This window comes from Esox lucius, chromosome 6 (assembly GCF_011004845.1).
Source record: "Esox lucius isolate fEsoLuc1 chromosome 6, fEsoLuc1.pri, whole genome shotgun sequence".
In the NCBI taxonomy this organism is placed as follows: domain Eukaryota; kingdom Metazoa; phylum Chordata; class Actinopteri; order Esociformes; family Esocidae; genus Esox; species Esox lucius.
In genome coordinates, this window is record NC_047574.1 from 7,485,151 (window position 1) to 7,512,235 (window position 27,085).

Sequence of the window (27,085 nt, forward strand, 5' to 3'; positions counted from 1 at the left end):
TTGGGAACCCTCCAGGACTCCAGGGCCTGTCTCTCTAAATACCCAGCCAGCAGCAGCTGCCCCCTGGGCACCCAAACAGGTCTCTCTCTCTCTCACTCTCTCTCTCTCACTCTCTATCACTCTCTCTCACCAGACCCAAGAGAGCAAAGGGGAAGGACTGTCATTTGGCTGTGAGATATGTTTAATGAATGACGCGCAGCACTGTGCAAAGTATTGGATAAAGAATTAATATCGCTATTTAAAATCACTACCGCGGCAGAAAGAAAATGACACCTCCCGTGCGCAACTGTGCCCGTGTAACCTTACTTCACCTGAATATTGCATGACCATACGTCCATACAGTATCGCGGCCAACACTCGCCACTGGCCAATGCAGAGTTCATAATGCCTGTTAAACACTGAATCTCTACCACGGCACAGAACACTGTACTTAAGATACAGTAAATAGCTATTAAGTAATTACAGGGCAGCCTCTGATCAACCATCGGTTGTTTGTATTTGCGGTTTGACAGTAGCTGCTATTAATGAGACAGCCCTAGTCACTGCTACAGCCTAATAGGCCATTAAGCATGGAGGACAGCTGCACTCACTGTTACTAGTTAATAGGCTATGAAGCATAGACAGCCATGGACAGCTCTGCATACTATTACTGGCTAAAAGGCTATTCAGAACTGTGGCTTTGGTCAATGCTACCGGCTAATAGGCTCAGTGCGGTCCGAAATAAACAATGGCCAGCTAGTCCAGGACCAGGGTTACTGGATCATGTCTGTCATTGGCCTTTGGCTACTGGATCTAGTCAGACAGTGGCACAATCAAGCCAGTTACTTGCTAGTGCATTTCTGTTTTTCAGTTCAACATAGCGTTCCTAAAGCACTTATCGATCCACTTGCTGACCTAATTTATTTCAGGTAGAGTAACTTGCAAAAGAAAACCATTTATATGAACATATTAAACCAATTCCTAGCAATATGTTGGCTACTGTTGATAGTTAAAAGCCACAAGCCACTCTGGTTTTCATGTTGACTAGCCTACTAAGGCCTTGTTGAAATAGATTCTTCACAATTCCCAAAAAGCCTATCAGGAATATGTGGGACTGGATCTTTTCGCATTTCAACATTTATCCCATAAAGAATTTTTGACTCACTTCAATGTATTTCTTTCATTTAGGCTAATTTGGTAAAAGTGTACATCTTGTCAGGACAATGTAAAGTTTGCCAACATATTTGCTCTTCAAAAATAATGATATACCATTCAGGGGTAGTTTAAGCAAACACAAAATCCAGATCTTATTTGAAATGGATCTAAAAATCCCCTTGGAAAACATGAAAGGTGTCATAACGCAAATAAACACTTCAAGCTTTTCCGCCAGATTTTATGGGAATGATGACTCACGCTATTTCAGTCAATATGTTACATTCAGCACTGTTGACAGGTCTAGTCACTGTTCCTGGTTAGGTGATCAAACAAACCAGTAAAACGATTGCTCATTTTTAGTGCAAAACTGGAACAGACACAATACGAACAAGGGAAAATGAGGTATGTGTCCCAAACAGCACCCCATGCCTTTTACCATTTTGACCAGAGCCCACCAGTACACTGGAAATAGGTTGCCTTTTAGGAGGAAACCATAGTAACAAAGATGGCACTAGACTTTAATGAGAACCTTATCAAACCTTGTTGAGCGCAGCACACAGGAGGTGTGGGAAAGAACCAGGCAACGTCAACAAAAGCAATGCAGGTGTTTGTTTTGTGTGCCGGAGCAGAGCATCATTGTTAGCCGGCTGATATTTCTGTTGAGATGTTCTTGTCTAGTGTGTATGCGTGACCCGATCAAAACCAGGTTGTGTACTAAAATAACAATTTAATATAATCTGGAAAATTAGGGTTGGTAATGCTGAAGCCTATTTAAGATGTAAGCTAACCTAACTGGTTGATTCCATATTGGAACTCTTCAAACTTCCTCACATAACAAATGTTCTTAAGCTCCAAACTGACATTCTGTCCCAGAGTGTGGTTATGATTCTACTCCAGTGTTCTAGTGTTTTAAATTCTACTCCTGTGTTCTAGTGTTTTAAATTCTACTCCTGTGTTCAGCAGACTTGCGTAACCATCCCGGATAGGAGGGAACTAGCTGTACCTTTGTTATTGACTAAGACTTGATCCTCCTCATTGCACTTCTACCGAAATGATATACTTTAAACTACATTACAGTACATTATAGCATCCACACGGAACATTTCAAGTAGTATGAGAGAGAGTGCTACTCTGCTTTAAATCTTTAGAGTGTATCAGCAGAATAGTTACATAAGACTACTGTTACATAACACAGAACTCAAGCAGCAGAAGGAGAGTCTTCACTAAGCCTGCTTTCCAAATGACACCCTATTCCCTATAGAGTTCACTCAGTTTGACCAGATCTCTGGTTAAAAGTACATCATACTTGAAATAGGGTGCCATGTCAGACACATTTTAAGTGTGACTTAATACAGAGAAATCCCATAGCATAAACTCCTGGCCTAACATGCAACATGGCAGTCTCCTAATATCTGAGCTTCTCTTCAGTCCGTTACGGATGGAACAGGTCGTTTCTGTCCCAAATGGAACCCAATTCCCTGTGCGGCTCACTACTTTGAGTCCTTTTGGGATGCTCTCCCGTCAGTGTCTGGTTGAGTCTCATTAGCATGAAGAAGTGTCCCCGATTTAGGCCCGTCGGCTCAGCCAGAGGCATGATGTGCAAAGGGTGCGTTAACGCAGAATCCTCACAGAAAAGAGAAAACCAAAAAGCTCCGACTAGACAAACAGATGCTCACGGGAAATAAAATGAGAGGGCTAGTGACACGACTTCGACTTTTGGATGTAAAAGAGGGAAGTGGAGGTGTTTTTTCAACATATTTATGCACAATGGCGGTATTTTTGAAATTTCACCACAGGAAAGTGACGTCGTTGTTTCATTAATGCGGTCTGAATCCTTAGGGGGTGGTTTAAAAAAACATTCAACACACAGGTCGGTTCAGGAACTATTTGTTTTTGCGGTTCAGAAATGTTTTATATAAAAACATAACCTTATTTCTGCGAGGTAAGATAATCAGCTATGACGCAGGTTGGAAATGCAGCAGGGACTGCCCCTCCCGACTTGAGAATGTAGCTTAAGCAACACTAACTTTCTAGCAAATGTTTTAGCTCAAGCGGAAATGTCTAGCTAATCTATCTGGACCGGGAGAAATTAAATGAACGATTGTCATGAGTGAATAGCGCAGACAATTGAATTATTTAGCGAAAACAACAGCAACATTGTTGATCAAGGATGCACAGTGTACAAAAAAGTTAAGCAGGAAGGCATGTGGTATTTCATAACTATTAGGAAGACATGATATGTTAATACCATGGTTTGCTCTGTTAATACCACGGGAACAGACATACCTCGATAAATACAGCAGTGGTGAAATGTCCCGTTCACAAGGGCTGTGTAGAAGAAAAGACCGTGAACTGCTGACTGATTGATCCCAAAGCCATCTTGCCTCATAAACATCGACTTTGTGATCATCATTATGTCAGGCTCCAGTTGGATAGGTTGCAGGTGTGCCTCATCAGGGTTTGACAGCTGAGCTGCATTCAACAGCCTCCTGTCTCTCTGGAAATCCGAGTCCTCACAGGGCATTGGTGCAACGCTGATGAACTGTAGCAGAAGGCACAGTCGAGTCACAAGGTCCTCATCAGCCTGGCATCTCTCCCGGGACGGGCCAGCCGATAAATGCCAGCAAAACAAAGAGATCCATAAACTTCCCATACACAATCGCTCAAGGGGAGTTTATTCATTGATTAGACATTTATGGGTTGCCGAAAACAATTGGTGGGAGATACAGCAGCCGGATTGACATAAAAGCCTCATCCCAAGACTGGTATGTGAACAGGACAGCCTGTCGCTTACTGAATTTGCAGGTTACATGGGATGCGTAAAAAAAGGTGCACCTTGTGGTGGGTGGCAAGGTGTCCTCACGCAGCAACCTGATCTCCCAAGCTGCGTGGGACTGGTACAGTACCCAACCTATATGAGGATGTTTTCGAGGATGGGGACCCTACTGGTTTTATTTAAAAAAAGGCTTATTCCCGAGGATTTTTCCTGAATAGTTTGTGTGTGGGTGTGAGTGTGTGTGCAGGCCTCTGGGCCAATGATCTCATAACCCAGCCTTGCTCGGACGGGTCAATAATCACTTCATTAAACAATGATTCCTATTACACCAGAGCAAAAAGCCTGCAGCATCCGAGCAACCCTATTTAATAACCTGTACACATCAAGATATTAAACCTTTAGTTACTGTCAATAATCGCTTCATCGTGTGAAGCATGAACGTTTATATAGTTCAGGTTTATTTGCCTTTACACATTAACAACAGCGTTATTGGGAATGAAACGCTCAGTCTCCAAAAAAAAGTCTGTAACAGTGCAGGCATAAGTAATACAACAGAATAAACCAAAATAGAATACAATTATTTCGAAGAAGAAACATAACCAAGTCAGCAATTAAAAAGACAAGTGGTAATAGTGTCAGTCTTGCATTAGCTGTAAGTAGGTTTCAGCACTCAGCTGGTAATGATATTTCCTGCTATTGTACATTATGAAATAATGAATAATGAATGATGATTGTCAGATGTGCAATAGATGCAATAGAATGACTAAGCACTTTGTACATTACCAACAATTGTACACAAGCGCAATATTACCGTGGTCATTAATGAGGTGTTACATGTGCCATAGATGCAGTAGAATGACTATGTACATAAAAGCACTGGTTAGAACAACAAGAGCAGTGATCCCTGGTAAGTGCAAGGTGGCTAGATAAGTAAGTGTAAAGGATCCAGAGTGTAAAGGATCCAGAGTGTAAAGGATCCAGTGTATAAAGGATCCAGAGTGTAAAGGATCCAGATTGTAAAGGATCCAGAGTGTAAAGGATCCAGAGTATAGTCCAAGTGGGCGCAAACATAACAGACTTTTTGAAGGAGTATGAGAAACGGTGGCTAGGGGTTGCTCAAGAGTCCAACAGCCTTGTAAGCTCAGCCAGCTCTGGAATATCCAGCCTTATTTCCCGTTTCACCTATTACACTATTACAAGCACAAACATTTATAGATTGAACTGTATAGCTCATACTGTCCAAAATAAGGGTAAAAACAGAAGTACACACAGTTTGAAATGTACACATTTGTGCTCATTATAGAGGGAAAAGCCTAGTGTTTTTAATGACACGCCCATCAAGACATACAAAGAGTCCACTACCACTCTTGCTCATGCTAGTGACTAAACCAGCCAAACAGGTTTAGGAATCAAATGTTGACTGAGGAACTCTGTTACACATCACACAACAACTTAGGAAACAGAAACAGCATGTAAACATGTGGTAAATCCCTCCAAAATAAACTCTTCCCTCAACTCTGCACTCAGCCCTCCATTTGTGTCCCAAAGTTAAGGGAGCAAGAAATGTCAAGGATGGTAGAAGCTAATTCGAGCCTCCAGTGGCCCCTTCCAGGGAGTGTGCAATGAAGCAGCCTCCACGAGCCCAGTGGCATCCAATAAGGCATCATGTCATTTCTGAGCACAATTTCACACAGAAGCATGGAGAGGAATTCCAAATGATATGACACTTACATGTGTTGATGTTTGATTTCAAGGCCTGACTCATACAAACAAAATGCCTCTTACAATAAATGTTTGACTGTTAATGAGGTCTATTTTTTTTTTCTAAAACAGTGAGGGAGATTACACTTGAATTGCCTGATTGTTTTAATAATTGAAAAACACCATGAATGACATAGCTCAAGTCACAAGCAGGTCTCTAAGTTGAGGTGTGCATTAAAAAACCCTCGCCACTCAGTGGAAGCCAGGCACTTCGAGCAGGGCATAGGGGGCTGGATTGGCATTTGCGGACAGTTACATATAATTTGATGCTAGCAAGTGTATTTCCTATATTTTGCATTCTCTTTACTCTTTACTTTTACTCCCGGTCTTCTCCCACCATCATATGCTCGTCCTGCCCCACCAACTACCAAAACCTCCGAAAACCTAGACTCTTTACACATCTACTGTTCACCCTATCTGTGTGAGAGAAATATTGTCTGAAATTACCTTTTTAATTCTGTGAGTAATACATTCTGCCAATATTTCATGCCAATATTCTGTGCCAATATACTTTGCCAATATCTTTGTGTTACAATATTTAAGGGTTAAGGGTTAGTAATCCATTGTCCATTTCTTTGTCATTCACCCTTCAGTTTGCTGTTTTTCAGATATATTGACCATAATCTTTCCGGAATAATTTCCTCAAACCAATTTTTTTTGTCCAAATTATTCTGTGCTAATTTGTAATTTACATTTTCATATATTCGATGTAAGTTGTTTCACCTCTACAACATTTATTTTTAAATTTTGGGAGGCAAAGCGAGCTGAGTGTCCATCATGGGACATAAAAGTTGCAGGACTCAGGACTGCCTAAAATGTGTTCTGCTAGAAAACAAATCTGCTTTTAATTCCTTAGTTTTGGTTAAGAAACATATTTAAATTTCCCCTTCCTTGTTTATAAATCTGTATGTATATCAGATTAAATCCTCAGCCGATACTGTTTCAAAATGTATAGCTCCATAGAAAAGGATATCAGAAAATAATAGGTATTCAGTGCAATCCATCTTCCTTGAGGATGTAATTTAATGGATCCAACCTCTAGTTTATATTTTACTCTTTTGAATTCCTTCACCACCCCTCTCCTTTTCCAAGGCCACTTCGTCTGACGCTGTGGAATGAATAATAATCTTGGTCAGATCTAGCAAAGTGAAAATGTTTCTCCTGTCTACTTATTTCTTCAGCCTGAAAAGTTTGTTACATTCTAACCAAGGTCCACTACACGTAGACACTTTACTTTATATTACGTTGCTTGCTTCTGGTTTATGTACATTAAAAACACAATAATTATAAAGTTGACTAGTACAATTAATTATCAATTACAACTAATTACATATCAAGACTATTACATTGCAATTATATATATTCCCTATTGGGGTTCAATTGACATTATGTTGCTCCAAGGTAGGAAAATTATAATTACGTATATCCAATGTGACCACATTGACATCACATAATACCAAAAATAAATTAGATGACTTTTGAATGTGCAATTAGAAAACATTAGAAAAATAATGGAACAAGAGAATTTATAATGACATCAGAAGTTACGTGCAGTGCTTGACTTGGGGCGGAACCAACTCTACATTGAGGTGTGTATTGAAAACCCAATCCACTCAGGGGAAGTCAGGCACTCCAAGCAGGTGTTAATAAGGCTTATTAACACATAGGCTATGTTTTGTTGAACATGATGTAATGCACGATTTGGCAGTTCCTGCACTTATTTTAGCCTAAGTCAAGTGCCGGTTACATGTGAAATAACTTCCAGGGACTGAATATGTAATTATTACAGAGGTCACGTTAACACGGGATTCTGCGTTTGTCACAGAGAAAAATAAATACATATATAATTGTCATACATCTGAAAACGGAGGTCTTATTGATTATGAGATTTCATTTCGAATTGTAATTGCCAAGGTTTTTTGTTAAAGAGAGTTATGAGGAACGTCCGATCGTCCAAACCAGTGGCGGAGGTTCGTCTTCTCCCCCCGTGGGTGCGAATCTTTCACTGTGTGTGCCGTCACATGCAAAATGATCCATTCAATTATCAAAATCTGTCAGACATACATGTTTATTCCATAAATATCTATGACAAGGAATGTTTGTGATGTCTGCTGAATTGACAAATGACCTGCCTGAACAGCAGGTACACGCTCGTGGAGCACATAGCAAAAAAAAATGTTTTACTTTATACATACAAATGTGCATATCCTTGTTCTGTGTCCTACAGTATTGTACAATATTGACTTTCCCCAGTAAAGTTTTACCTACAATTGAAACTGGTATCTAAAAAACTCAGTGTGACACACAATAGCATTCAGCTAGACAAAAACTGACATTCTTGTGTAGTACAGTAAGCAGGCAGTCAACAAGTAGAACAAAACTGAAATTTAAATATAACAAATAATATTCCAGTGTTGACTGCCATGGTGAAAAAACATCTAAACATTTTGACCAGTACGGCTCACACAACGACCAAAAAACTTTCCATTTTGGTGGCACTGGCCAATTTACTCAAACAATAACTAGGTTTTGAAGCATGAACTCAATGTTTTGGGTGAGTTACTACATTTTGCCGACATGCCATAGAGTTGTGATGTCCCATGAAACAGTTGTGACGATTGTACTTACAGTTTAGAGAATGTTAAGAGTGTTGCAAAAAATGAGCCAAGGCGATTGAGAAAAACTGCAATAAGCCATTTTCTTCCTGTGTCCCAAATCATTGAGTGATGCACCATGTTCAGTTGTTATATTAGAATGCAGATGGGATCTTTAAAACAGATTTTTGGACGATCTATGTTCTGAAAAGGCAGATATTTAAAAGCTAACACTAACGCTGAATACCTATTTAATTATTATGCAATTATTACTGTGTTACTAAAGTGTGCAACACAAAAAGCGCTACAAAAACCAATAATATACAAGGAACTAATTTAAAACCCCCCACGATTATGTTAATAAAAAATCCTGCCAATTGACAATCGCTGCTCTAGCCTGTGGTGTTCACTATATTTACCAGTTATTTGTGGAGTCAGTGTTCTTCTGTGTAATGTAATGAACAAAATCGAGTTGCTTTGAATATAGTGTTTTTAATTGTAGGAAAAAGACCTGGATGGATAAAATTACCCTGACCAAGTAAAGGCTAAGTGATGTTTATGTAATGTTATATGAGTGATAGGAGCTGACAGGGTAATGCATAGTTTAATAGGCTGCTCTCTCTCTCTCTCTCTCTCTCTCAATAATGGTACACATGTAATTCCCTCATTCTCTCTTTCTCTCCCTCTCAATCATTCTAAATTTCCATCATTCTCTTTCTCTCTCTCAGTCTCTCTAAATCTCTTGATCTCTGAATCTCTCTCCCTCACACAAAAATACACGCACACACACCCACACAAACACAACACACACACACACACATTTGAAATTACCACAGACACTTGGCAGTTCCTGACTTTTGTCTTCAACCTTGTGTTATGCAGGCTGGAGATTTTACACACACAAAAGCACACACACCTTTACTATAACTGTAATAAAGGTTACCTGAAAAAACACTGGGGATCTTGGATAAAAAACTCTTGACTGTGCGAATAGGGATTCCATTCTTCTCGTCTTGCATACGAGCTATGACATCTTCCATCTGGAAAAGAAACAATGAAATATGGTTCACATCAATGTGTAGCACTCTGATCAATCATTAAGGTTTATCCAAGTATAGCTAAAGTCAACCTGTTAGCATTTGGCCTCCAGTGTTTATCATACATAGTAGTGCACTTCAGTAGTGTGCCATTTGGCCCAGAGTGTTTATCATACATAGTAGTGCACTTCAGTAGTGTGCCATTTGGCCCAGAGTGTTTATCATACATAGTAGTGCACTTCAGTAGTGTGCCATTCGGCCCCCAGTGTTTATCATACATAGTAGTGCACTTCAGTAGTGTGCCATTTGGCCCACAGTGTTTATCATACATAGTAGTGCACTTCAGTAGTGTGCCATTTGGCCCACAGTGTTTATCATACATAGTAGTGCACTTCAGTAGTGTGCCATTCGGCCCACAGTGTTTATCATACATAGTAGTGCACTTCAGTAGTGTGCCATTTGGCCCACAGTGTTTATCATACATAGTAGTGCACTTCAGTAGTGTGCCATTTGGCCCACAGTGTTTATCATACATAGTAGTGCACTTCAGTAGTGTGCCATTTGGCCCACAGTGTTTATCATACATAGTAGTGCACTTCAGTAGTGTGCCATTTGGCCCAGAGTGTTTATCATACATAGTAGTGCACTTCAGTAGTGTGCCATTTGGCCCACAGTGTTTATCATACATATTAGTGCACTTCAGTAGTGTGCCATTTGGCCCACAGTGTTTATCATACATAGTAGTGCACTTCAGTAGTGTGCCATTTGGCCCACAGTGTTTATCATACATAGTAGTGTACTTCAGTAGTGTGCCATTTGGCCCACAGTGTTTATCATACATAGTAGTGCACTTCAGTAGTGTGCCATTTGGCCCACAGTGTTTATCATACATAGTAGTGTACTTCAGTAGTGTGCCATTTGGCCCACAGTGTTTATCATACATAGTAGTGCACTTCAGTAGTGTGCCATTTGGCCCAGAGTGTTTATCATACATAGTAGTGTACTTCAGTAGAATGTAATTTGGAGCACATTTGACAGTAAGTGAGAGAAAGATATCCCATCTTGGCGCCTGGAGAAAGGTGTTTAAACTCTCTTTTGCCATGACCTCTGCCCTATATGTACTCTACCTGTGTCTGTGAATTGGGCTAGAACCACTCTCTGTCACTGTACCTGGAGACCTTGAGTCCCCAGTAATAGTCACACCGGACCTGCCCATAACCTTTGATGTTTAGTCCCCAGTTATTGGGCTTATTTACATTAAGATTCATTTTCCGAGACCTATCGAAGACACGAGGCGCTAGATTATTTTGTTGTGTAAACTCGCAGATATGGATATCTTGAATCGCCACTTTCCACAGTAGTGTGTAACACATTTTCAACTGAGGTTTGCAGTTTAAAGACATCAAGTCATTTTCCTCCTGTTGCTGCCCACAATCCTGCATAGTACGTCTTAAACCTTCCATTGTAAATTCAAACGCTACTGAAAGGACTATGCGAACTAAGATAAATCTAGCATTTACGTAAATAAGCCTCACCTGATCTGACCTCCAGGCCCCAGTGATTGTCTTACTGCACCCCCAGAGAAATATGTCTGGACTCTGTTTGCCAGAAGAGGAGCCACAACATTGTAGTGTTAGAGAATATTACTAGTTGTAGTATTAATTGGGCCACTGTGTAATGACCGATATATATTCTTTTTTTACATTTTCATGGGATAATTTGTATGCCTCGGTTTCATCAAAGACCCGGCAGGTTCGGCACGAGCCTGTTTCACCTCGTCTGTTTCCCTCCTCGTCCTCCTCTCAAGCAGCACAGGTGGGTAGGCATTGGCACTGTGCCGTTTGAGGTGCTGAACACGCAGTCTGAGTGCAGTTGTCGACTAGAGGCAGGTTATTTCTCAAAAGGGAAAGAGCAAAATAGTTCCTGAAATCTGGCGCTCGTCGCGACAAAACGTTTCCTATTGTCAAAATGCGACGTGGGACCAGTAGGCCTGCCGGGTGTTCTTAAACGTCCTTTTATCACGCCTGACCTTGCAGCGTGCCATAAACACAACCGGCGCTGATCATCTTACTGTCAAGACTATCCCTCCTGAAGGCCCTCCTGCTGGCAACCCACGCACACTTTATTGACAAACACATCCCTATGTGCCTCCAGAAAGTAAAGCACGCACCTCAGTTAGGTTAATGGAAACACCTTTTATGAAATAACTGATGAGATACAGCAATGACATTCAGCGCTGGTCATCAGAAAACAGCACCCCTTGATGACGCGTCCTCCGCTCTGTACATGCGTCTCGGCGACCTGTCACCCAAGACAACATTTTTAACTCAACTGGCTCATTTTCATGCAACTGGCATTAAATGAAATAATGTAATGGTGTAATTGCCGGCAGCCAACACCAGTGCAAATTAATAATGAACTCATAGCAAATTAGTAACAGAAAAGTTCTACTGTTTTCGGATCATTATTTTCCAATGTTCAGGCTTATTAGATCAATGTGACGTCAGGCCTGAGCTAAGGTTCAGCTTGGGTCAGACCAGACCTGAACCCGACGAGAAGACTTTGCCCACAGACCATCCTTTTATAGCTTTGCAGATGAATGCACATAACCCGTATCTGAGGAGCAACAGGAGAAAGCTAACAAGCAGTTAAAAGAAGAGAAATGAGCAGCGACAGGAAATCCAGGATAATCCCAAAACGAGGATGACATTTGGATCAGGAGGATCCCCCCCCCCCGGACCTCCTCCCCCCCCGACCTCCTCCCCCCCCGACCTCCTCCCCCCCCGGACTCTCCTCCACAGACAGTTGTCAGCCAGGTGGAAAGGGAACAGGTGTGGTGCTCCAGTAGCCCTCCTCCCTCTCTTCCTCCCTTAGGTCTTAAGCAGCTTTCTCAGTTTCAACAGTATTAGCTGTTGGTTTTAGCAGCCCCAGAATCATCCATTATCTGCTTGTCTGTTAAAGCCGACCCGGCGAGCGTGACCTTTTATCACGACTGACCCGTTAAACTAAAAAACCCCTCTCGTGTCCGTTCACAACATAGGAAACACCCGGCAACGGTAAAATTAGGCACAGGGGCCTCGGACGCAATCGCTCCGGGAAGCGGTTGGTTACCATGACGACCCTGTTTAAAAGGCTCTAAAGTCGATGGGATCATTTCAAGGCCCGACATGTCTGCTACATGTGCCTCCCATTATGTCCAATACACTACTTTTTCCTGGAGTCGGCTGGGTGGCTGCAGTAGGGTGTGTGTTTTTGTTCATGTCCGTTCTCATGTGAACCAACCATTTTCACTGTCTTCAAGCTTCCACTGCTGAAGAGGAACAGACATCCTGTAAAATATTTAGAGAGCCCTTTGATAGACGCCCCTCTCTCTCTCTACCTCTCTAGTAGTCTCTCCGTCACGCTCGCCCCCCCCCTCTCCCCCCCGCTCTACCTCTTTTCTCATTTCTCAACCTCCCTCCCTCCCTCTCTCTCAGTCACTCCCTGACGGTGTCTCTGTCACACTCCCTCGCTCTGCCTCTCTTTCTCCGTCACAAGGTCCCTCTCTCTGTTATTTGAATACGCCTCCTGCTCTGCACACAGTGGACATCTGCTCCTGAGACAGACGGCGGGCCGGCAGGATGGATGGACGGTCGGGGGAGATCACTCATACTGATGACGCAGGTGCTGATGACTATGGCAGCAATGTCAATACCCCCTTCCAGATCACGACGCCTCCTCTCAGGGGGGCCTTGAGCCCTTTTAGAAGCAGAGAGGAGCATTTTTCTTTAAAACCACAACCGTGACGCAACGTGTGAAACTCTACTACATTCGCCAACACTACAGTGAACACGACATGAAGAGAATGTCTGATCAGTGACTCACCGAGCCCATGGATGGATTTTAACAATAGATGGCAAGCAGCTTCTGTAGCCAACACCAGGGAACTCTAGACTACACCACAGACCAAACAGTGATTGGCTCTCTGGTCATCTATACAGTGATCATTGTGTCATTGTATCAAGTATCTTTCACAGTATCACTGATTTATAGCTGTAAACCACTGTTTCACAGTATCATTGATTTATAGAAGTAAACCACTGTTTCACAGTATCATTGATTTATAGAAGTAAACCACTGTTTCACAGCATCACCGATTTATGGAAGTAAACCACTGTTTCACAGTATCATTGATTTATAGAAGTAAACCACTGTTTCACAGCATCACCGATTTATGGAAGTAAACCACTGTTTCACAGTATCATTGATTTATAGAAGTAAACCATCAACGAAGATACTGTGAAACTAAGATCCCACACCTATACAGCATTCTCATAGGTTTAGTATATCGTAAGAAAGCGTTTCACTTCAGTACCTGCTGCAAACTGTGACAATTTGATTTGTGATGAAAGCAAACCTCTGAGGGTTATAAATCACCAGATCACAATGTGTTGCCTGTTAACTGACACTGACATTCCAACTCAATCACAGACTGGGAATACCTCCAAACGGCACCCTATTCCATTTCTTCTGCACTACATTCCACTAGGGCCCTTAGGACTCTGTAGGGAACAGTGCTTTTTGGGTCTCAGCCTAGGATGTCTGGCACTGCTCCAGATAGTCTGCAAAGTGATGCAGGGAAACAAAACCGATTCCAGACCTCTCCTGAGTACCTCTGATCACTGTGAAACACTTAATGGCTCCTTATTTGATCAATCAGTACATTTCCATTTGTGCGGCTGGAGCTTTACTGCTTTACGATCCGATCATCACAGACCTCTTACAGTAAAGTGCTGTAAAAACCCTGTCCAAAACTAAAGCAGGCCAGAAGCACTAACTCCCAGGGAAGGAGCCCTCCAGATCTCCAGATCTCTCCTTGGGTCTATGGTCACCGATGTTAAATTCTGTCAGGGGATCAAAAACCAAATAAACAGAGCTGGTGCTCATCATTAAGACATTCAATCAGAGTGAAGGAGAGTGTGAGGGACGGCGTGTTCATGTATGTGTGTGCGCGTGCGTGTGTGTGTGTGTGTGTGTGTGTGTTTGTCAGCGCAACCCCACCATCAACAACCCATTCCAGCTTGTCCTGTCTGGCTAACATCCAATACTAATATAATCATGTCTGAATCATCAACGCAAATCAACATAATGTGCTGAATTTCAGCCATGAACTTTCAAGGCAATCCTGGAGGCACAACCCACATGCATCTCAATGCTCACTGGTAGGATTGAAAGGGTTCTTTGGCAGGACACATGTCCATGGGAAGTTTCTAGATTGAACAAAAAACGTTATTCAAATGGTCACCGCAGAACTCTTCTATGTTTTAGTACTCTTTTCAGAACCTGCTTGGACTTCTATTTTACAGTGCTGAGAGTCAGAACCAGCTTGGACTTTTATTCTACAGTGCTGAGGGACAGAACCCGCTTGGACTTTTATTCTACAGTTCTGAGGGACAAAAACAGCACTGACCCTTGTTCTGCAGCTCTGTGGGACAGTACCATAACTGACCTTTGTTCTACTGCTCTGTGGGACAGAACCATAACTAAACGTTGTTCTTCAGCTCAATGGGACAGAACCAACAGTGAATTTTGTTCTTCAGCTCAATGGGACAGAACCAACTGTGAACTTTGTTCTTCAGCTCAGTGGGACAGTACGACCACTGCTCTCTCTATGCACCCTAATAGCATCCTATATTAAGTTAGACAAGAGCCCTCAGGGCACTGCATAGGGGGCAGGGTGTGATTGGCACCGCAGCCCCTGTGAATATGTAATTAGGGAACAGCATGCTGTCAATAATTCAGCAGTGATGACACGTCTTACACCTGAAGTCAAGGGTTCCCTCTGGGGTCAAGGTGAGGTTTGGAAAGACACTAACAGTAACGCGGGTGGTAGACAAAAAAAAGTTAATACATGCACATTTAATATGTTTATTTTCACAAATCTTGAGTGTGAATTAATAAACCGTTGAAATCTGAAATCTAAACGTTATTTTTTTAACATTATCCACATGTCAAGATGTATCACGGTGCAACCACAGTAATTGGCAATATTCTCTTTGTATTTCTCAGAAATTATGTATTTTATATGGTAATTCAGTGTTTCAGATGGATGAACACCGAGAAACACTAATTAATGAAATCTTGCAAGCTTCCACATTGTTCACACGATAACACTGACATTTGGAAACTGTCTACACAGACGTTTCTGTAGAAAGATTAAAACACACAAATACATCTCAAATCATGTCCTAGATGAATGAGATTGTAGATGTTGTAGGGAAAGGAACTATATGTACTTCATGTTTCACTGGAAGCATTTTTCAATGCATAATAGAAGTTACACAATGCTATCTGAAATGCAGTGACACAAGGTTATATCAGAGGATGTGTGATTCAAACCAAAACAAAGCAGGCACTTTGTCTCGTCAACAGCTATGATCTACCAATAGAGACATTTAGCCACACTCGATTTCAATGACAAAGTGCTATGGAGGTAATGATTGTTCATCCATTAGATCAAAAAAATATCACCCCAATTGTCCCTCAATTCCAAAGGGCAGGCTGTTATAGCTATTGTCACAGGGCAGATAATTAATGGTACACACCACGTAGAAAATTAATGGCACACCCCAGATAGACAATTAATGATACACCCCACATAGACAATTAATGGTAAACCCCACATACTAAATATTTGTCTGGCAGGTTCATGGTGTGCTAGCATGAATTATTATGCTAGACATTTAAAAAAAAATTTACATTGAAAATAATATTTGAAACACAGTATTTCCGCCCCATGGGAGATTACACTGCAAATAGAGCATAGTCGACCTCAAATGATTAAACATAGAAAAGGACTGAGACTTGACATATTCATTTAAAACCTTAATTGAATGGAGGTAAAAGCATCATTATCTCTTTTTGAGAGTTTTTATTGCAGATTACCCTACATTATTTAATAACAGATGCATCAGCTTGGCGTTGCAGTATGGCAAGCCCAATATTAGTAGGTCATGTTTGGTGTATAGCTAATAAGCCCAGCTATCTGAATGGATGCTTCTGAATAGGTCAGTCACTGCAAGCATTTGTGTCCCATTATCTGTTTACCTGGCTATGCAGATCAGATGACATTATCAAATTAGTGAATAAAAACAGACAGAAGTGACACTGTCACTTTTCATTCTTCTTTCAAAGGTTGACATGAGGGGAAAATGCACACGCATTTTAAAAATCTATACATGAAGATGTTTAGTTATTCACAAATAAAATGCTTTTTTAGTGGTTGTGACAGATAAAATTTAAAATGACTTACTGTCATCACAGACAAAGGGAAGATACTAAAGTGCACCAAATGACACTCAGTCAGTTATGCCATGATAAATGACAGCAACAGAAACCTTACCGGCTTTAAAACTGCAGATATGCCATTGGTGGGATTCAGAAACATTGCATTGTAAAAAATTATTATGTACAGTTGTGTCCAAAGTTGGCATACCCTTGGAGAATTGGTAATATATCTACCATTTGTAAATAAAACATGAGTGAGCAGGCAAAACACGTCTTTTATTTCTTATGGGATTCACATTGAACTGTAGGACATAACAGAATGGCACAATCATAAAACAAAACATGGCAACAACGAAAAACAATGAACAGACCCCTGTTCAAAAGTCTGCATACCCTTAGTTCTTAATATTGTGTATTGACCCCTTTAGCATCAATGACAGTGTGCAGTCTTTTGTAATAGTTGTCTAAATTCTTGCAGGTGGTATAGCTGTCCATTCGACTTGGCAAAATGCCTTCAGGTCATGCAGTCTTTGGTCGTCTTGCATGAATCGCATGTTTGAGATCTCCCCAGAGGGGCTCTATGATATTAAGGTCGGGAGACTGTGATGGCCACTCCAGAACCTTCACCTTTTTCGGCTGTAACCATTGGAGGGTCAATTGCGCTTAGGGTCATTGTCGTGCTGGAAAGCCCAAGAGCGTCCCATGCCCAGCTTTCGTGCAGAAGAATGCAAATTGTCTACCAGTATTTTCTGATAACATGCTGCATTCACCTTGCCTTACAATTTCACAAGATTCCCCCGTGACCTTAGAGCTCACACACCCCCAAAACATCAGTGAGCCACCACCATGCTTCACAGTGGGGATGGTATTCTGTTCACTATAGTCCCTGTTGACCCCTCTCCAAACAAAGTGGTTATGGTTGTGACCACAAAGCTCTATTTTGGTCTCATCACTCCAAATTAGGGTGTGCCAAAAGCTGTGAGGCGTGTCAAGGTGCTGTCGGGCACATCGTAACTGGGCTGTTTTGTGGCATTGGTGCAGTAAAGGCTTCTTTCTGGCAACTCGACCATGCAGCTCAGTTTTGTTCAAGTATCATCGTATTGTTCTCCTTGAAACAACCACACCGTCTTTTTCCAGAGCAGCCTGCATTTCTCCTGAGGTTACCAGTGGGTTTTTCTTTGTATCCCGAACAATTCTTCTAGCAGGTTTGGCTGAAATCTTTCTTGGTCTACCTGACCTTGACGACCTTGCCAAATTCTGACTCTACCATCTGAATGTCTCAACAGAAATCGAGACTCATCAGACCAGGCAACATTCTTCCAGTCTTCAACTGTCCAATTTTGGTGAGCTCGTGAAAATTGTAGCCACTTTTTCCTATTTTTAGTGGAGATGAGTGGTACTCGGTGGGGTCTTCTGCTGTTGTAGCCCATCCGACTCAAGGTTGTGCGTGTTGTGGTTTCACAAATGCTTTGCTGCATACCTTGGTTGTAACGAGTGGTTATTTCAGTCAAAGTTGCTCTTCTATCAGCTTGAATCAGTCGGCCCATTCTCCTCGCATCAACAAGGCATTTTCGCCCACAGGACTGCCGCATACTGGATGTTTTTCCCTTTTCACACCATTCTTTGTAAACCCTAGAAATGGTTGTGCATGAAAATCCCAGTAACTGAGCAGATTGTGAAATAATCAGACCGGCCCGTCTGGCACCAACAACCATGCCACGCTCAAAATTGCTTAAATCACCTTTCTTTCCCATTCTGACATTCAGTTTGGAGTTCAGGAGATTGTCTTGACCAGGACCACACCCCTAAATGCATTGAAGCAACTGCCATGTGATTGGTTGATTAGATAATTGCATTAATGAGAAATTGAACAGGTGTTCCTAATAATCCTTTAGGTGAGTGTATATCATTACATTACAGTGTTATCACAACATTACAACAGGTTATGACAAGTTATATGAGCTCTTTTAGTTTTATTCTGTATTCAAGTTCTATGTTACTATGCCATGATTTAAATACAGGGGTACTATGCGTGTATCCAGGGCCGTGGCAGACACCGGGAACAGTGGGTATGATACACGGGGCCCATGGGGTGTCAGGGCTCCCTGATTGCTAAAATTCTTCTATAACAGTGAGGGGGCCCAGGAATATATTATTTTTAATGGGGGCCCAGGATTCCTGGCAACGGCCCTTTGTGTACTCCTTGATGTCCCAAAACAGTGGATCAATCAGTGACCTACAGTATTCTGGTCGTTTCAATTGTCTTTCGTCTATCAGTATAAAACACCCCAAAATATATACATTATATAAACAGGTTTATTAAACCCTGTAACAGAATGAATGTGGTTTAGAAATGCGTTTAGAAAAATGCGGCAAGAAGATGTAGGTCTTTTTTATTTATTGCTTTCCTAAATCAAATATTATCCTATGACACATAGAAGGGATGGGTAGGCGGGTATGCAAGTTTGGAGACAGATCTGACACCAAGATACATAGAAGACAGAGCTGGTTCCAGTCACAGATGGACAGGGACCCAGAAAGACCCTCAGATGTATGAATCTGAAGCATTGGGTCATCATTTCCACTCCCCACAGGGAGTGATGGACAGTGCTCAGGCAGTGGAAGCCTGTGGAATGTGATGGAACTGAGTTCACAGATTTCCTCACTGAAGAAGCATCTCATCTCTCATCTCATCTTCATCCGCTTATCCGGTATCGGGTCGTGGGGGCAGCAGCTCCAGTAGGGGACCCCAAACTTCCCTTTCCCAAGCCACATTTGCCAGCTCTGACTGGGGGATCCCGAGGCGTTCCCAGGCCAGAATCAAAATACAATCTCTCCACCTAGTCCTGGGCCTACCCCGAGGTCTCCTCCCAGCTGGACGTGCCTGGAACACCTCCCTAGGGAGACGTCCTGGGGGCATCCTTACCAGATGCCCGAATCCACCTCAACTGGCTCCTTTCAATGCAAAGGAGCAGCGGCTCTACTCAGAGTTCCTCACGGATGACTGAGCTTCTCATCTTTAAGGGAGAAGCCAGCCACCCTTCTGAGAAAACCCATTTCAGCCACTTGTACTCGGAATCTAGTTCTTTCGGTCATGACCCAGCCTTCATGACCATAGGTGAGGGTAGGAACAAAGTTGACCGGTATATCAAGAGCTTTGCCTTCCGGCTCAGCTCTCTTTTTGTCACAACGGTGCGATAAAGCGAATGCAATACCGCCCCCGCTGCTCTGATTCTCTGGCCAATCTCCCTCTCCATTGTCCCCTCACTCACGAACAAGGCCCCCGAGACACTTGAACTCCTTTACTTGGGGTAACGCCTCCTTTCCTACCCGGAGGAGGCACTCCATCGGTTTCCTGCTGAGAACCATGGCCTCAGATTTAGAGGTGCTAATCCTCATCCCAACCACTTCGCACTCTGCTGCGAACCGGCCAAGTGAGTGCTGAAGGTCACAGACCGATGATGCCATCAGGACCACATCATCTGCAAAAAGCAGCGATGAGATCCCCAGCCCACCGAAATGCAACCCCTCCCCACCCCGACTACGCCTCAATATCCTGTCCATGAAAGTTAAAAACAGGATTGGTGACAAAGCGCAGCCCTGGCGGAGGCCAACCCCCACCTGGAACAAATCCGACTTACTACTGAGAACCCGAACACAGCTCTCACTTTGGACGTACAGGGATTGGATAGCCCTCAGAAGGGACCTCCTCACCCCATACTCCCACAGCACCTCCCACAGTATCTCCCGGGGGACCCGGTCATAAGCCTTCTCCAGATCCACAAAACACATGTAGACTGGATGGGCATATTCCCAGGGCCCCTCCAGGATCCTTGCAAGAGTAAAGAGCTGGTTGGTTGTCCCGCGACCAGGACGGAATCCGTATTGTTCCTCTTCAATCTGAGGTTCGACTATCTGCCGAACCCTCCTTTCCAGTACCTTTGAGTAGACTTTCCCAGGGAGGCTGAGAAGTGTGATACCCCTGTAATTGGCACACACCCTCTGGTCCCCTTTTTTGAACAGGGGAACCACCACCCCAGTCCGCCACTCCTTTGGCACTGTCCCCGACATGTTGAAGAGGCGTGTCATCCAACACATCCCCTCCACACCCAAAGCTTTCAGCATTTCTGGACGGATCTCGTCCAGAGCTTTGCCACTGTGGAGTTGTCAGTGACTTCTGCCTTGGAGATTGATGATGCTTTTAGTTTTTTTTAATAAGTGTACATGGTACCAGAGCACTCTAGGCCGAAGGTTGATGATTGATTTTGTGATCGTGTCATCGGATCTGAGGCCGCATGTTTTGGACACTCGGTGGGGGAAGACTCTGGACAGACCGGGAAAGCCCAAACGGGTAGTGCGGGTGAACTGGGAACATCTGGACGAGGCCCCCGTCCAAAACAGCAGGTGTGGGAGGAGTTTGGGGAAGCCATGGAGAAGGACTTTCGGTCGGCACCAGGGTGCTTCTGGAAAACCATCCGCCACCTCAGGAGGGGAAAACGCGGAACTATCCAAGCTGTGTACAGTAAGGATGGGACAATTGGGTAATTGGGCGATGGAAGGAACACTTTGAGGAACTCCTAAATCCCACTAACACACCCTCTATAGTGGAGGCAGTGCTGGAGGCTGATGGGGAAGCATCGTCAGTCTCCAAGGCAGAAGTCACTGAAGAAGCATCTGATCTCAAAACAGTTTTCGTTCCAAAAAGTAGAATATGCTAGGAACACAGTGGACTAGTTTTTAATTTTATATTTACCATTTGCCAACATACAAAAATATATTGTTGTTGTGGTAGATAACTAGGCTAGAGACTAATAACAGAATTCATATTTATTTAATTCATTCTCTAGATTCTGGAATAAAGGTCAGGTATATATGTTATTTTCTGTTTGTATTTTGGTTTATTATTTTATTCTATTTTATTCTTGTTTTATTCTGGTTGAATTCAGGTTGTATAGTAAAAAATTGACATTCAGGTCAATCTATCGATGAGTTAAGTGTTCATGTAACAACATCATGCCTGGACAGCAATTTAGGCCTACTCAAAATAGTAGGGCACAATACATGAACCAGAAAATTGAGCTATTGATTTGTCTAAAGCATTATGGTGGAAGTGCAGAACTGGAGCTGTGTGCATTTAAAGACGATACAATCTTTTTCCACTGGGGCTCGCTTTGAAGGACATCACAGGCATCATTTCAAACTAAATTACATTTCTGTGAACCAAAACAGTCCACTGTGTCCACTGACCACTGTGCTCTTATTTAAAATAGCCCATATTAAAATTCACCAGCTTTGTAGAGCGTTTGAAGACAGAACCAGATTCAGATGATGCAAAACACTAACATTTCTGTGCAACGACTTTCAGAGCATCAGAGGTCGTCATTACTGCTTTGTTCACTGCTTCTCTCCAGGATTGTAATTGATTTAGCAGCAAGTTAAACTGTGTTGAAAAATAAGGAGAGCAGAACGGAAAGGCTATATGAGGAGAGGAGAGAGGAGGAGAAGGGCTAGACGAGGAGAGGAGTGGGGAGGAGAAGAGCTAGAGGAGGAGAAGGGAGAAGAAAGACTAGATGGGGAGAGGAAAGGGGAGAAGGTCTAGATGAGGAGAGGAGGAGAAGGGCTAGATGAGGAGAAGGGAGAAGAAAGACTAGATGGGGAGAGGAGAGGGGAGAAGGTCTAGATGAGGCAACAGGAGGAGATGGGCTAGATGAGGAGAGAGGAGGAGAAGGGCTAGACGAGGAGAGGAGTGGGAAGGAAAAAGAGCTAGAGGAGGAGTGGAGAGAGTTGACCATCCTCCGACAGATTTTAATCTCGACTATCATTAAAAAATAATGACATATTATAACAGCATCGCTTGGTATCACTTCCCGTTTCTGTTCTTTGGTGGTGGTGGCAGTGACTTTTGAAAAGGTACTCTAATGATTTCCAGGAGCAAGGGAAGACACAAATACAGTCACCCAGACCAGAAACAGCATAATTTAATTTGTCATTGAGGGGCTGAGGAGATATTGAATAATATCATAATAAGGAGATGGATAGAAATATAATAAAAAGAAGATGTTTAATAACATCATACTGATAATTGGGATGGTTAATAATATCGTGAATACGGAGGTGGTAAATAATATATTAATAATTGGTAATGATTTTAATATTGGTTTTAGTATAGGTTATATTATATATCTAGGGATAATCTAGATCTGAGGGTATCAACAATGTGCATGATATCTGTACAGTATCAGGCATCAAAGATTATTCAGAAAACCATGTGCTTCCCAAGAAACACACTGTACTTTCACCAGCTACTTTTTACTTTTGGTATGCGTCCAACCTGACTCCTTAGACCCCAATGGACGTTCACCAATGAATTCAAATGATTGTTTTCCTTTCTAAAGGCACTGACTCTCCCAGACATGTTTTACTTTGTATGCCCCCAACTGGCTTTCCAGCGCTGTCTGAAACATCAAGCATGAGAGCGTCTCAGAGTGACACAGTGGCTCTTAAATGGGTGGTTGATGTGCAAGAGCATTTTTATCTCTCTGTCAAAAACCTGCATGGCTTTCATTTGTGAAAGCTCTTTATTGTATGGTTAAGAAGGTCCCTCTTTGGCTGACTCAAGACTCAAACTATGAAACAAAAAGTATTGAAGTTTTCAAGAGCAAGATGAATTCTGGGATTTTTGGTCACTGCTTGTATACGAGGCGTTGTAGAGTCAAAATGGGTGATCTACTTATAAATTATGCATACAGCATATTACATATCCAGGCCGAAATGTGATGTTTAAAAATATAATTTGTCAAAATAAAATAGTCCTAGGCTACATTCTTAAATGTCCCCCAGGCAAGTTTCAGAAAATTCTTACATACATATATATAAAAAAGGATAAAGTCTACAGAGCTACATCTCCCCTCCTATATGTTGCATGGTAACAAGAGTCACGGCCCAACTCCACCCATGTAAGTGACTGAGGTAATTGTTGGTATTGAGTTTCATACCTCTTACTATTCCCTACATACGATGGGAACAGTGGTGGAATGCAAGCAAATCTCTACAAGACCCACAACAGCCTGAACTTAAATAACCTTTCATGTTACGCTAAGTTGATTAGTGGCTCTTCTTTTCCCCATCTTACGAAGGGTCACACCAAAGGACATTGCTGTCTCTCCACAGGACATTATTTGCATTTCAAACATTTCCCTTCCCAAAAGACTAATTATTTTTGTAAGTATATTCAGTATTATTTATTCATTTGGATCTTTTACATAACGTCCTAAAATGAGAAAAGCACGCAAATGCACACATGAATAGACCTACAAACAGTGAATGGGGCAAGGTTTTGTATTTGAAGTGCATTATGTTTTTAGCGCTACTGAATCACATTCTGCTTGAAAGTACAATATACATAAAAAATATTATGTTGTGACAGCATGTCATTAGGTGAAATTGGAGGATATATTTTTCTCTATAAAAAAACAACCATAATGGAGCATGTGAACTGACATCCCCAACAGTACATTAGTGGATTTAGCTAAAAGATTCAAAAAATTTATGTAAATTTTATGCTAAATTAGAGGGCAGACACTTGACTTCCAAAAGGCAATTCATTATGTTCTAATAGATATGACAAAAGAGTAATGCCAAGTGATTTTCTCATCAAAAAGAAAGTTTTTTTTTAAAATAAATTGTGATAAAAATGTAAGATCATCCCTGACCAATATATTTTCTTTATATTTAGTATTATCTGACATTCCAAGCAGAATTTCTTTAAACAACCACCTCCCCACGACAGAAGATGAAAAGTCATTACGGTACGGAGGCGCACTGCATGACCTCCTTAATATACTGTACGAGGACGATGAGCCCCGCAGCACCTCAAGAGGTCCCTGAAAAGTCCCAAATTACAGTCCCATATGTAGTGTGCTACTTTTGACCAGACCGCCGGCAAGGCTAGTGTGCCATTTGGAAGTAACATCAATTACACAGCAACACTCAGCGTCCAGCTCTTAGTGCCGTAGGTCCTCTAACTGACGCTCATCCGTGACCCGACCTGGGTCAAACTGTTAGGTTCCAGCGCTGGAGGCATGCAGGCCAAATGTCCTCCCCGTTAACTATATGGCATATAGAAAAGAGGGAGGGGTCGGTTTTAGAAGAGAGCTGTCCAGACATATAGAGATGCATTGGTCAGAGAGTCATCTGACGCAACTGTTGAAACAGCAACCACAGTACCTGGCATTTCAATGGCATGCTCACACAGTCACAGCAAGGGAACTCTTCCTGATGCAAACGTCTCCACAGAGATGATGCCGTGACACGGACAGCCGGAGAGAAACACCCCCCGCACGGCCATTTCCCAGAGGGCAGTGCACAGGCACACATGAAACGCAGAGCACACAGTGGCCTGCGGCTCTGTTACGTGGCCAGCTATATGGAGCCTGACACACCGAGCCCAGCGGGAGAGGTCAACAGAGATGTAACGACCCAGTAGCTAGGTTCAGGCTGGGCAAGCAGTTACGCAGATATAGAGTGCATAGAATGGTACTACAGATATGCATTAGATCATGAAGACCTTACTCTACATCAAACAGATGTACAGATTTACGCTTCATCGTATAGAGCTACAAACAAACCTGTCATCAAACAGAGCTACAGATTTATACTACTTCAAACACAGCTACAGATTTACACAATATCAAACAGGGCTACAAATATACACTACATCAAACAGGGCTACAAATATACACTACATCAAACAGAGCTACAAATATACAATACATCAAACAAGGCTACAAATATACACTACATCAAACAGGGCTACAAATATACACTACATCAAACAGAGCTACAAATATACACTACATCAAACAGAGCTACAAATATACACTACATCAAACAGGGCTACAAATTTACACTACATCAAACAGGGCTACAAATATACACTACATCAAACAGGGCTACAAATATACACTACATCAAACAGGGCTACAAATATACACTACATCAAACAGGGCTACAAATATACACTACATCAAACAGGGCTACAAATTTACACTACATCAAACAGGGCTACAAATATACACTACATCAAACAGAGCTACAGATTTTGACATCACACAGAGCAACATGATTTACACAACATCAAACACAGTTGCAAATATACATTACATCAAACAGAGCTACTCATCATTTATTTATTTTATTTATCAAACACCACCCTTTAACGGTTTATCTCAAGACCCAAGTGGATAATGTAGATAATGTCCTCTCAAATATTTCGTCGACCCAGAAGTTTAAAATAGACAAAAGTGTAATGTATGTAGACCGTCCCTCCTTCCGCCCGGTTAGGTTCAGGCTGAGTAGAGCAGAGCGGCAACACTTTCTCATCAACCGTAATTAGAATGAGATAAACCGATTTATGGTAATGTGGCTAATCCGGATGATTTAGAATAAACAATATGTTCAGATCCCTAATCAGGCCGCCGTGCTCCTCTCACTGGTCTGAATACTGATTGTGTTCATTCAGAGCGGTAACGCAGCGATCGGAAGGCTAACTGGGACATGGCAGGGCGTTGGTGCATCAGAGGTATGCACGCTACAGAGCAGCAGAAGGAGAGCAATGACGCAGGACATAATCCAAATTGCACCCTGTTCCCTTTGGGTCCCTGAGCTAAAATAGTGTACTGCACAGGGACCAGGGCCCCATTTAAAAAAACAAAATAGGAAAACAAAACAGGATGACGGTACTTGTTATTGATGAAAGCTTAATGTAGGAGATCCGTATAGAGCCCGTGTGCGTCGCACCGTCCCACCAGAACCATTCCCCTCCTACGGGGCACTACTACTGGGTGCTCTGGGAAAACGCGGGCGCACTAAATAGGGAATAGGGTGACATTTGGGATGCGGTCTGGTACGCATGTCTCCTGTGCCTCCTAGAGAAATATACTGACAGTCTGGCCAATGTGTCGGAGCGCTCCGAGATAATCTGATCGCTTGCGCTTCAGAGTGGTGCTGGAGCTTGTGTCTTTCCAGACGGTAAATGTCCCGGTAATGTCCGGTGAAAACAGGTTCGCATTATGCAGGCACAATGGCACAGCGCAGTCTCAGATACAGGTGATCCTGAATGCTAGCCAATAGAAATGCTACAATGGCCGCTCTTTTTCTCTTATTAATAACAGGTCATTTCAGATGGGGGAATTGTCGAAGGAGCAAAAGCGCTATTACGCCGCAGCAATGTCTCAAATGAAGGCGCCAACATTCTAAAACCTGGCCAAACTCCGGTGCTACGTGGCTGTGGTCTCTTGGAAGTCCAGCTGAGGACCCGGGATGTCATAGTGTCAATGGCCCTACTATGACATCAGGACCTAGTGAACGTATTCTAAACAAACCTAGTGCACGTTTTTTTTTTTACTTCCAATGGCCCTGGGAACCTTGTTAGGGTACATAGCGACATCAACTCCATCAAAAACCATGAGATTTTAGGTCAAAACCCGTCTGCCAGATTTAGGAGACTAAATATGCGT

The 27,085-nt window shown here is 42.4% G+C and overlaps 1 protein-coding gene across 3 annotated transcripts in view; it reads right to left on the reverse strand.

Moving 5' to 3' along the window:
* Nucleotides 1-27,085, reverse strand: part of rgs7b (regulator of G protein signaling 7b) — a 110,374-nt gene that overhangs the window by 54,883 nt on the left and 28,406 nt on the right. For 2 of the 3 annotated variants that reach the window (XM_020047221.3, XM_029120564.2), the window contains exon 3: nt 9,209-9,305. In XM_020047221.3, the coding sequence (XP_019902780.2) occupies nt 9,209-9,305 (97 nt within the window). Of the gene's footprint in view, nt 1-3,420; nt 3,615-9,208; nt 9,306-27,085 lie in introns of those variants that run through there. The other variant, XM_029120565.2, reaches the window with a different exon arrangement.